General features: G+C 47.5%; 1 protein-coding gene across 1 annotated transcript in view; it reads left to right on the forward strand.

Annotated features, from left to right (window-relative positions):
* The window catches only part of ANTXR1 (ANTXR cell adhesion molecule 1), a 218303-nt gene that overhangs the window by 121491 nt on the left and 83815 nt on the right, over window positions 1-12997 (forward strand). Inside the window, exon 13 of the mRNA XM_074341267.1 lies at window positions 10973-11068. Coding sequence (XP_074197368.1) covers window positions 10973-11068 — 96 coding nt within the window. The remainder of the gene's footprint in view (window positions 1-10972; window positions 11069-12997) is intronic.

The raw sequence follows: 12997 nt of genomic DNA on the forward strand, positions 1-12997 counted from the left end.
CCCACTACCTCCATTAAAATAAATAAATTAATTAAAAACCTAATTACCTCCCCCTCCCAAAAATTAAATTAAAAACATTTACCTTGGGAAGCCGTATATTTTTTCCAACAATGCTGTCACAATTTCAGTTATCATCTGCCCTCCTGCTCTGAAATTGCCATAACCTTGAAGGTGCAATAGTTGAATATCCTCAATAGAGGAATTAGGAATTAGGGGTTGATATCATCATTTGATATCAAAACAGCCCCAGAAGTTGTGGGAACCGGGTCTGGTGCGTGGTGGGCTACCCGGCTGGGGACCTCCTTGATAAAAAACAGAGCATGACTTAGAAGGTGTAAGATTTTCATTTGGGGGCCTATAAATTGATTTCAGAAACCGTTCCACAGATGGTGTTCCAGAATTGCTTCGAGCACTGGCTGGATCATTGGAGAGTCCCCAGCATCCAAAGCCACTAGTTTGGAGGCAATTAGATGCATCTGGGTGTGGGAGTTCTACTGTGTTCACTACATGAACAGCCTCATTACTTTACAACCATGCTTTTTAAAAAGAGTTCCACAAGGGCTTAGGTAATTCTCACCTAATATTTTTTCTATACAGCCACTTCATAGGCTGAGGAATCCAATATCTTCAGTGCCTATCAATTTTATTGCCATTTCTCACCCAGATTACCTCTCGGGTGGCAAGAATAAATCATAATATTTAATTATGTTTTTCCCTCATTAATGTTTAATCAACTTGAATGAGAGCTATTAAATTTACCACTGGAAAAACCCACGTGGATTTCCCCTTTCTTGACACTAGGGTGGCAAGGTGAGGGCCTGTGGTTTCCCAAATATGTAACCTAGGACCACCCACCAGCATCACAGCTCAGTCACAGTCGCAGGAGGCCATTCACAAGAATGAAACTCTGTTGCCTGAGCGGAGCCTCTGCCAAGGGGAGAATGGAAAGGGAAGTCACATTTCTTGCAGGATGGCCGAATTTACGTACCTTATCCCACATAATAGCAGATCAATCCTGCGAAGCAGGAATTGTCTCAATTCCATACACACCGAGAAAATTAAGTTTAAGAGAGGTTAGGTAACTCACCTAAAGTCCACATATTAATAAGTGGAAGAATGAGGGTTTAAATTTAAATTTTGCTGATTCCTAGCCTTGAGCTCTTTGCAAGTGAGGTTGGAGAGCTGTTTCTAGGGATGCGGCCACGGAGGGAGAGGTGAGCAGCTTGGGGCAATATTGGCTTCTGCGCCCTTTCTGCCACCCACTAGCTGTAGAAGGTGTTAGTCTGCGAAATTCTCATTTCCTTCGGTCTAATAAGTACTTGAGTGACAAGTCCTTTTATGTTTGAAACACTGTATTTCGTCTCAAAGGCACAAAGATGAGTGGAGTCAGACAAAGCTCCCCTAAGGACTTGATAGTTCAGTGAATGAAACAAGCACATAATGATGTAATATCTGTAATATACAGTAGGTGCTGAGATACAATATAAACCGAGAGCCCAAACGTGGAGTTCAGTGGGAGTGTTTACTTGTCTGTGTTCCCCACTCAACTGCAAGGTCTGTGACTAGAGACCGTGTCCATCATTTATGCCCAGCACTTGTAGAGGGCGTCGCACATAGTAGGTGTTCAATAAACGTGTACGGTATGAGTGAATCGGGGCATGAGTGTGCTAAGACTTGAAAGATGAAAAACAGCTACCTAAGCAATTAAAGAAAGAAACGGTGTTTCAGGAAGAAGAAGAACCAAAGAGAACGGTGAGATGTATTCAGGGGGCTGCCTGTGGTTGAGTTTTGTCAAAGCACAAAGTCTAAGGAGGGAGGTGATGAGAGAGGAGGTCGGGGAAAAAAAGAGAGGCGTAGTTGTGAAGGGCCTTGAACTAAAAAGTCTTGTACGGAGGGACCTGTAAATGGATGCTGGGGACTTGATGGACCCCTTGAAATTGTAATCAAAATTAATGAGTATAAATGTGAACGCGTACTTTTCTGAGTAAAGAGGTGTAACACTTTCATCAGATTTTCCGATGTTAGGAAGTCTTGCAGCCAATGAAGAGCTGCTCGAGAGTTCACGAGAGTTCACGGGTGGGCAGAGCTGTCCGAGTAACATTTGAGGTCGATGACTGTCGATGCGGTTGTAGAAGATGGAACTGGGGGGTGGCCCGAATGGTGGTGGAGAGACTAACGAAGAGGCAGCTTGCAACTGGCCAGGGAAGAACTCATAAGACTCTGAACCTAATTAATTGTCCTGGAGAAGGTGTAGACAGACAAGGGCGGATTCAAGATGCACTCAAGTGGTCAAAGGAGCAGATGTACTGATAAGAGGGTGTGACATCAGGAGGGGAGAGAGGGAGAAATAGAAAAGTGAGATTGACTTCCAGAGTTCCAGCCTGGATTGAGAGGTGGTACCACTGAATGAGGGGAGGGGAACCAGCAGGTTCCAGGTGGAAAACACAGAGCTCAGTTTGACCTGTTGACTTTGAAGTGTCAGTAGGGCCCACCAGACAGTGGAGTGACCCCGACTATGACCCTGAAGCATGAGGAGAGATCTAGGTTAGAGATAAAGATTTAAGTCATCAGCATCTAGATGAGAGTGTAAACTACGAAAGGCAATGAGACGGTCCATGGAGAGTTTTAGAAAAACATCAAGGGACCAAGAGTGTGTCTGTGGGTTGCACAACATTGTAAGCGTACCGAATGCCACTGAATTGGACACTTACAAATGGTTGCAATGGTAAATTTTATGTGTTATACATATATATATATCTTTACCCTAATTTTTTAAGGTAAAAAAAAAAAGTAGACTCTCACTTTAGACACAATCAAAAGTATATACATTTCTAAAAAAATGCAAAAACAAAAACAATGGATCCATGGGGCATGCTGACGTTTAAGGAAATGCATGCACAAGAACCCAAGAGGAGATGGGCAAGGAATAATCAGAGATGGGAGGACGGAGGCTGAGGAGAGCCCCGCTGCAGATGCCAGGTAATAGTATTCCAATAAAATGCAGGGCAGGATAGGCAGGGAAGTTAGATAATGGCTAAAGTTACGTCCAGAAATAACAGTTCGAATATATAAGATCTGTGAGAGAAAGAGAGAGATTTTGGTCTCTGGGCTTGCCCATCCAGAACTTCTCAGCAGCAATAAAATGACTTAAATTTCATCTTGCAAAATAAAACTTGCCCGGACTCTGCCAGTTTTGTCTGGGCAGGAAACAGAGCTCAGACCAGCTGCTGAGGATGCTTCTGAAATTCCACTTCAGAGCACTGGAATGTGACACCTCCCAAGCGCCAGCCTCTCGTCCTGGGAGGGAGCAGAGGAACCTGGAGGGCAGGGGGCGCAGCGGGGGGCGCAGAGCCCTCCAGCCTCCCTCTCAGGGGCTGACACTCCTCTGACTGCTCACAGGGCCTCCCGCACCTGAGCAGGACAGGTCAGCATGTCTCTGGCCCCTTTATCCCCACTCATCTCCCTCTCACCCGGATGGCCGCGTTGGTATTTAGAAGAAGCAAGTTACCGTGAGATCACAGACCAGAGCTGCCCCTCGTGGAAGGGCCCCTTTCCCTTGAGCTCTTTCTGACATGCTTCAAAGACAACCAGAGAGAGAAGGATGGGGCCTCAGATGGAGGGAGAGGAGGCGGAGGGACCCCTGGGTAGCCTCACACCCTAGCAAGTCGGCCTTGCCGTATCCCGGAGTGCCCTGTGGCATCACTATTTACCAGCCGATTCCAGGGAAATGGCTTTGCCAGCTTTTAAGAAGATCTAATCATCAGCAGCTATTTTCCTGTCCTATTTTTGACAGAGTTTGGCTCATAGCCCTTCGATGTGGCAGAATAAACCTGCTAATTCATTCTTGCATGTTAAACGTTGAAAAGACAGCCTCGTCTAGCCACGTGAAAGGATCTCAGTATCTTCAACTTCAGAAGTAATACTCAGTCTGTGACACCTACCAGGTCACAGAACTGCAGCAAACCCACCACCCGTCAGTGAGGGCTCTCATTACTCCTGGGTTAATAATTCGTGGACACTTGTCAAAACATGTTTGTTCCAATTGCCAGGGCCCCTCTGGGGCTAAGTTAAAATAAGAGACATTGGAGGGGTCACTGTCCTGGAGGCGATTAAGCATGTAAACAAACAGAAATGAGGACCGCCCCCCACTTCAGAACAATATATGAAAACCTCAGGGTTGCCTTTGTTGCTGTGGACTGGAGACCGAGGCTGAGTGTGGCAGTAAATGGGCTGGAAACTGAAGCCCAGATTTAAGTAGATTTGCCAGCCTCGTCCTGGGCATGGAGCCTGTCCAGGGAGGACGCACGGCCGGGGGTAGAATTACTGCGAAGCTGATGGACTTTAAGTTTCAGGGACCCGCATTCGAATGGGTCCTTTCTAGCGTTTCTAAGGCTCTGGGAGGGGCGCTTATAATTTTGCATTTGTATTTTTTTAGTTGAAGTCTAGTTGATTTACAGAGTGTTGCTAGTTTCTGGCACACAGCATAATGATGCCATTAAACATATTTTTTTTTCATATTCTTTTTTCATCATAGATTATTACAAGGTATTGACTCTGGTTCCCTGTGCTGTACAGTGGGACCTCGTTGTGTATCTATTTTAAATACAGTAGTTTGTATCTGCTAATCCCAAACTCCTAATTTATCCCTCCCCACCCCCTTTCTCCTTTGGGAAGCGTAAGTCTGTTTTCTGTGTCTGTGAGTCTGCTTCTTTTTTGTACATCAGTTCATTTTTTTTTTCTTAAAGAAGCCTCCCCAGATTGTACAAGCATCAGACCCCCTCCCCCCCCACAAAGCCAGCCTGCATGGAGCAGTAGAGGATAGGCTGTGCTCCCGGAGGGCAGCAGGCTCTCGGAGAGGAAGGGGAGGGCAGAGGCCCGCGTTTGCTGTGCCCTGGTCCTGTTTACTGCATGGGTAAAGGGGGAATAAGGCCCAGAGCTGTACGCAGGGTGCCCTCAACATGGAAAGATGCGCAGGAGTGGGGAAGAACGCGCCCTCTTTAGCTGAGACAGTTTTCCAGGCAAACTCAAGACACTTCATCGGCTACATAATAACCCCATGTCTGGGGGTCAGGCAGAATCCCAGTCCAAACCCAGCTTGGATATGGGGGATTCCACTGAATTGGTGTTTTTTGTTTTGGTTGTTTGTTTTGTTTTCTTTAATGGCAATACTGGGGCTTGAACCCAAGACCTCGTGTATGCTAAGCGTGCGCTCTACCTCTGAGCAATCCCTACCACCCCCCACACACCAAGTTGCTGTAAGTTAAGCTTCCCTCAGTCTCCCACTAATTCCTTTCAACGTTCCCCTCCTCCTTTGACCCTGACAACCCTCAAAACAAGAGAGAAAGGAGCAATGATCCCTGATGCTCTGTTTTCCCAGAGGGAAGCCTGCCTCCCTCCAGTCACACAAGATCCCTCACCCCACTGCCGGGTGTCCGAAATCCAAAATTACCTAGAAACCTACCATGGAAGAGATGCTTTCATTATGCAAGTTTCCAAGTCTATACCCTTCAAAACAATGTCTCCTTGTCTTAAAAGAGTTGCCCTCATTGGATGAGCTGGGAACAAAGGAATTTTTAAAAACCCGTGATGCAGGGATTTGCCTTTCAAGCCAGGCAGCCTTCAGGGACGTTTATCCTAACAAGGAATTCCCGGAGAAAGGAGCAGGCCGAGCCTACTGCCCTCGTAATTAATGCTCCCTGTCTGCGTGCTCCCCGGGCTGGGGGTGGGGGGTCTGTGAGCAGATTACACCTCAGCGTTCACAGGAGAAAAGGCATAAAACTACTCATTGAAGAAAATGGTTGGTCCCCACCCCCCAGCTGGAAGATGCACCCACCTTGGGCTGATTCCTTTCAGATACACCCCAGAGCTCCCCACCTCCTGCCAAAAATATTTTAAATGAAAGGGCCATGTTGATTTTTTAAACTTTGTTTTTACTTTTTAAATAAAATGAGAATTTAACTTGCCTTGGTATTTGGGCTGTCAGGAAAATAACTATCTTTGGACTCAATCTTTGACTGTGGATCTGCTTTTTTTTTTTTGCTTTGTTTTTCCCCCCACGTCTCTGAAGTCTCTTTCGAAGTTCTGGAGAATTACCTGCAGGGGCTGCCCAGCAAGGGCAGGTGTCAGAGGCAGAGTTTGCTGGGCCAGTCTGCATTTGCTCTCACTATGTGTCATAAAATCAGGTCCCAGCAGGTCCCCACTTCAGGCTCCCCCTCCCCTGTGAGGACCGTAAGAGGCCTGGAAGCTGGCTCCAGCTGAACTTGTGAGTTCTCAGAAGCCACCTTGCCCCCTGCCAGCTGGCCACCCAAGACAGGGGCTGGCCAGGCACATTTAGTCACTGACTTCAGTGGCCCCATTCGGCGCCATGGTGGTGGCCATGTGGGCCCAGGAGCCCTTCCTGTCCTGGCCACCCTTTGCCCTAGCCAAGGGGGGAGCAGAGGCCAAGCCCACACACTTGTCTTGGGTCAGGCTGAGAGCAGTGGTCAGCCCATGGCCTTTCTGGGCTTCATTCCAGGAAGAAGCTTCTGGAAACAGGCAGCGGGCAGCACAGGGTGGGCCGGCAGCCTGCGAGATGGTGCACAGGAGGACGGGTGGGGGCCAAGGCAGTTTGCGCCAGAGCAGGAGGATGGAGCCGGGTTCTGGGCCGCCAGGCTACACAGTGTGGGCTCTGGAACATTCTGCATGCCTCCCAGCCAGTGGCAGAGGCTTGGCACTCAAGGGGGCTCTGCATCTTGCGGCTTGATGAAGATGCAAGAGGATTCGTTTAGAGTAACTGAACTCATTTCGTGAATGACGCGAATACTGTTTGCTAAACCGAGTGGGTGTGATGCACTTCTCTGCTCCACACTGATACAGCTTCAGCAGGTGCCACAGCGCCGTCCTCACATGAGGTGTCCGTCCCGCTGTCCCCTCCTCTCTGACGTGCTAGCTCCAGGCACTGGGTTCTTAGCTGAAAGCAGTGTCCTGCTGGTTGAACCTGTGACCTCTGGAACCAAACGGGCCAGGTTTCAATTCTGGTTTCTCCCTGTGACCTTGGGCAAGTTTCTTCCCCTGTCCTTGCCTCCCTCGGTAGTTTTCTCTGTAAGATGGGGGTGGAAATAGTGTTAAATTCATACAGATGTTAACGAGAATTAAGTGAACTAACAGAGGGAAAGCACGTTAACATAGTAAGCACTCAGTCAGCATCAGCTAGTAATAACAAATATTATTATCATCATTACCATTATCATCATCGCACCAGAAACTAAGCTCTTTAAGAATCGAAACTATTTTGTTTACTGTCTGGCACATGAAAGGTGCTGCATGAGACTCACAGGTACAGAGAACAAACTAGTGGTTACAGAGGAGGGATGGGGGGATATAAGGATGGCGGAGTGTGGGGTACCAAATGTGGGGTGCAAGACAGGCTCAAGGATGTCTTATACAACACGGGGAATATAGCCAATATTTTGTAATAACTGTAAATGGAAAGTAACCTTTAAAAAACTATAAAAATTATTTTAAATTTTAAATAAAATAAAAGTAAAGCCATCCAAAAAATAAAGTAATGAATTAAAAGGTGCTGTGTATACAGCTGTTGAATAATGCACAGCCCCCCGTGTGTGGGTAATGGTTGAAACATCTCCCTCAGCCGACCGTGAGCACCTGGGTTCTGCCTGATCCGTCCTCATCCCTGAGGTCGGCTCGGCGGGCACAGGACAGACCCTCGGTAAGCTTCTGCTGAATGAATCCATGAAGGAACCTCCAAGGTGGCAGCACGTGTTACCTCCTAGTAAAACATTAGTTTCAGGTCTAAGTTCATCAGAAGTCATGCTCTTTGACAGTGACTCCTCTGCCCTGGGTCATGGTATGTAATAGTTGCTGGAAGATCTTGAAAACCAGCCCGTGGATTTGGGGGCTTTATTGGGGGCTGTCTCCAGAATAGGAGTTAGCTCCTCTAAGACCTCCTGCCCTGCCGCGTTTCCACCCCTGCAACGCCCTCCCCACCCCCCTGCACCTGCCTGAGTCCCACGCTGCCCTCCACCGTGACGGGGAGGACTGGGAGGGCAGACCACGCCTGGCCACAGAAAGGCCAGACGTAGCTTTGTCTGAATCCAGGAAATCTTCTCCCAGGGCCTCCGCTCTCCCCTTGTGGGTCAGGTCCTTCTTCCTCTGCTTCACAGGAAACCTTTTCTTTTTTCCAGAAGGAAATTTAAAAATTTCCCCACAATTTATCAGCTATTCTGCTTCAGTTCCTCTCTCTCTAAAGTGAAAGGGGAGATGGTGTGTAACGTGGAGAAAGGTAGTCTGTAGTCTTTACTAAATTATCACTTAATACTGAGAGACCACTGTTTTATAAGCCTTGCAAACCACCTATTATTCCAAGTGCAAACAGATTTATGATCTGAAACAGCCACTGTGACTTCTGTTGTGTGGAAACAGAAGGAGGGTGAGTTGCAGCTTGGCATCTGACGTGGTAGCTTCCATCCCAGTGGCCCAGCCATGTCTGCTTACGACTTACAGATCATTTTCTCCTCATATCCATGCAATGAGGCGCCTGAGGTTTAGTATCTCCATTTTATGGGCATGAAACGTAGAGACTGAAAGATCAAGAGGGTTGTCCCTCACTAACAGGAGGTTTGGAAAACACACGTGCTTTCTTTGTGTTTTCACTGAGAGCATCACTCTCTGACATAGCTCATGCGTAAGTGTCATGGGTCTGAAAGCATCCTCTCTGCCACGGCCACGTCCATCCTCTGGCCCCTGTGCCCTCTCCCCACCCACTGCCCAGCCCTGCACCTGCACTTGTGAGGCTACAGCTCCCTGGGGGGGCAATCCAGCATTCCCAAGCCTTGGCTGGGTGGGGGCTGGGTATTTAGCTCCCTGGCTTTTGGGTCAAAGACATTCCAGGGAGTAAGAGTTGCCTTTCAACAGCTTCCAGTAGCTCCCGCTGAGCACTCAGAGTGGGAGTGAGTCACATCCCAGCCCTGCCATTAGCCTGCTCTGTAAGCCTGGACAGGCCATCCAAACTCCCCGCTCTGTAAAGGGAGGGGAGGGAGCAGCTTTGAGCATCTGATCATGCTGTGAACAGTCTCCCCTGAAGATGGTGAGTGTCATTTCAACAGGTTCACACCTTCCATCCACTTGAGCCCATGTGTGTATCCCAAAGGTCCACTGATCCCCTGGGCAAGAACCCCAGGACCATGTGAGCTCTGACACCACAGGGAGGAGCCCCAAGTGCAGATTTATTTTTTATTGAAGTATAGTCAATTTACAGTGTTGCAGAGCACAGTGATTCATTTTTACGTATATATATTCCTTTTCATGTTTTTTCATTACAAGCCATCGAATAGAGTTCCCTGTGCTATACAGGAGGACCATGTTGTTTATCTGCTTTACATATAGTAGTTAGTATCTGCAGGGGTTTTTTTTTAACATTTTTTATTGATTTATAATCATTTTACAATGTTGTGTCAAATTCCAGTGTAGAGCACAATTTTTCAGTTATATGTGAACATATATATATTCATTGTCACATTTTTTTCTCTGTGAGCTACCATGAGATCTTGTGTATATTTCCCTGTGCTATACAGTATAATCTTGTTTATCTGTTCTACAATTTTGAAATCCCAGTCTATCCCTTCCCTTCCTGCGCCCCCTTGGCGACCACAAGTTTGTATTCTATGTCTGTGTGCAGATTTTTAAAATACAACTTCAGTAGTTTATTTTCTCATTATGCAATGTCAGGCAAAGAAAAAGAAAAGACAAGGAGAAATTTAAAATGACCATCAACCCACTACCAACAAAACCACCACTAATATTTTAGTAAATATCCCTCAGTCTTTCACTCTTGACATACATACGTAAGTCCACTCATATCAGGGATGTTTTCTCAGATCATTTAAATAGTATTTGAAAACATGTCTCCAGAATAATTGACTGCGTGGTAGCTCTATATTATTAGACATTCTCTAATTGCTAAACATTTAGGTTGTTTTCCATTATTAATTATTATTGTCATCATCATCACCATCCGTTCAAACATACCTGATTTTGGGGGGGTGGATAAAAGTGGAATTGCCAGCTTTATTCAGAAGGGGTACCTATTTCAATTAATGTCTGTGACAACTTGCCCCTTGCCCCATCTCCAAAGGTTGAACCCATCTGCACCCTCAGTAGCTGGGAAGGAGGGGTGCTGATGGAGCCTTAAATCTGCTCCCTTGGACCAGCAGCCCCAGAATACCGACACCGAGTGGGATCTCTGATGCTAACAGTTAACAAGCATCTCAGGCTGCAGCAACATTGTCTGTTTTCGGGACTGGCCGAGGCACGTTTGGAAGTGGGCATCCCTGGTCCTGGGCACTCGCCTCCCTTGACCTGACAGTGGGGCTGACTCAGCCACCGCACCCTCCCCTCCCGGGTTCAGCAGCAGCTGCTCCGCCCTCCCCTGCCTGGAATCCCTCTGCCTTTTCACATCCTATCAGTGGACTTTAGACTTTGCCTCTCGAATCTGTGACCTACGCCTGTGTGAACAGGTTTCGGAGGAGCAGGCTGAAGTTTGAGAATTGTCCTGAGTCCACCCAGGTGGTGGCAGGAACAGCAGATCCAAGGAGCAGGAGGCTGTTCCCAGGCAGAGGGTGATGGCCCGGAGGCAGATGGGCAGTGGTAGGCCATCCCAATGCCCAGATGCATGGGCAGCCGCCTGCTCTGTCCTTCAGAGTGTCATTCAAAGAGAGGAGCAGGGCCTCACTGAAAAGACGAATCCATTTCTTATGAAAATTGGCAGCATACAGCCTGTTGCCCAGAAGGCTGGGCAGAGTTTCAGCCATTGCTTGGCCAACCGTGCTCTCCTCCAGGCCTTCAGTCTGCATGTTGGAGATGGGAGTGGCGGGATGGGGAGACCACGGGTGTTGCCTTGCCCCACCCAAGCTCGCCTGCCGGTTGCACACGTGGCCGGCCCCACTGCTGACCACCCTCTCTCTTGGCCCCGCAGTCCGATGGCTCCATCCTGGCAATCGCCCTGCTGATCCTGTTCCTGCTCCTGGCCCTGGCTCTCCTCTGGTGGTTCTGGCCCCTCTGCTGCACCGTGGTAAGTGCCCCAAGCTCCTCCTCCTCACCTCTGGCCTCTGGCTGCTCAAAGCCAAGAGCGTCACAAGGTTAACAGGACCGTGTAGGGAGAGGGCGACAAGGAACTGGGTAAATAATTAAGAATAAATCTAGCATTTTTTTTTTACGATTTATGCAAAATTGGCCCAAACTAACATGATCAAGAAAACCATGAGTCATTAAGAGTCAGTATGGGTGAGGGAGAGACATTGCCAGTGGCACACCCTTTGGGCAGAGCCACGGAGAGACAGCTCTGGGCTCAGTGCTTAGGAGCAATCAGCAGAGTTCTGTAAATGATGAGTATGACTTGACATGTAATAAATACGCATGTATGTGTGTTTGGCACATGCTCACGCACGCACACACGCACGCGCACACACACACACACACACTTGTTGAGTTGCACCAGCCGATACTCTTCGCAAGCCACCTTGGTCTTAGCCACTAGTTAGCCTGTCAGAGAAGGTGCCTTGAGCCTCTTTTTAACAATAAAGAGTGGCACCTACCTTTATGCTATTACTTTTTAGTTAACATCCAAAGGATGCACCTATGAGTGCCCAGCACAAGATCAGTAAGAACCTCCTCCCCATCACTGTCACCTGGAGCCAGCACATAGCTCTGGCCAGTGTTTTCCCAAATAGAGCAGGGCCTGGAATAACCCGCCATCACCTGTCTCATCCAAAGGATATGTGGCCGTCTCTCAGTTTCTATTCCCTAGCCCCTGGGCCAGGTAAAGCCCAAAGTAATATCCAAACGAAGAAAAAGCATTAGCTCTCACACGTCTCATTCTAGCACATGTCCTGCCTTCACGCACAATCAGAGCATGCACTGTAAAGCCAGGCGCATTTGAGCTGAGCGCTGCTCCCTGGCCACGGCATCTTCCACTCCCTGCATCTCAGTTCTTCCACGGCAGGCCCAGCAGGGCAGAATAGATGGTGACCCTCTTCAGGCCAGAGCTTGTCTTCACTCTATCTCTGGGACTCCAGCATTTAGGACACAGTGCAATTGGACTCACATCTGTGCCTGAAACTGAGCTGAACGGAAACCAGAGACCCCTAGGGCACTAGACTTGGGGGAAGTGGCTTCAAATGACATTTCAAAGAGATTGTAAATGAATGAAATGAGAAACTCAGCCAGGATGTAGATTCATGGGGTAAGGGTTTCCAGAAAGAAAGAGGTTTTTGCACCAACAGAAGCCTCTGATATCACGAGAAAGAGATGACCTGTAGTACGTAAGGATTTGTGTGCAGGAGGGAGCCTGGGCAGGTGCAAGTCTCGGGTTAATTACTGCAATCCAGGCTGGAATAATTTCACCAAAATATTAAGCAGTGTCTTAACCATGGCAGCCCCAAGAGTTAAATGTTAAATAGGCCTGCACAACCATTTTATTTTGAAGGTAAAAAACAAAAACAAAAAAACTAGAAAACTATGAGTCAGCCAGAGTGCTTTCTATGGTGATTTTAACAGCAAGCATATTTTCAAGTCTGGAGTTCTGGGGGGAGAAAATCTTGCAGTGAGCTCTTAAAGAAGGGGGTGGCTGGGAGTGGTGATGGTGGCAGCCTGAAATGAACACCAAGGCTTCTACCCTTTGTTCACTTAGTCCCTTTGATTATTAAAAAATAGTTACCTCCGAGTGGGGACAGCTAGGAACACTAGAACAGCCAAGAAGTACTCTACCACTCCCTACCTGTGTGATCTTGGGCAAGTTACTTAACCTCTCTGTGCCCCGAACAATAAGAGCTCTGACCTCATGAGTAGATGGCGAAAATTAAAGGAAAATATATATTTATATTTGGAACTTAGAACAGTTTTCCTTGTATTATTAATATTTTTCAATATTTACTATCATGGGAATATATAAATAACTGTATTGTGTGGCATTCAATTTATATTGGTGGGAAATGTCTTTTTT

The sequence above is a fragment of the Camelus bactrianus genome, chromosome 15 (genome assembly GCF_048773025.1).
Source record: "Camelus bactrianus isolate YW-2024 breed Bactrian camel chromosome 15, ASM4877302v1, whole genome shotgun sequence".
Classification (NCBI taxonomy): domain Eukaryota; kingdom Metazoa; phylum Chordata; class Mammalia; order Artiodactyla; family Camelidae; genus Camelus; species Camelus bactrianus.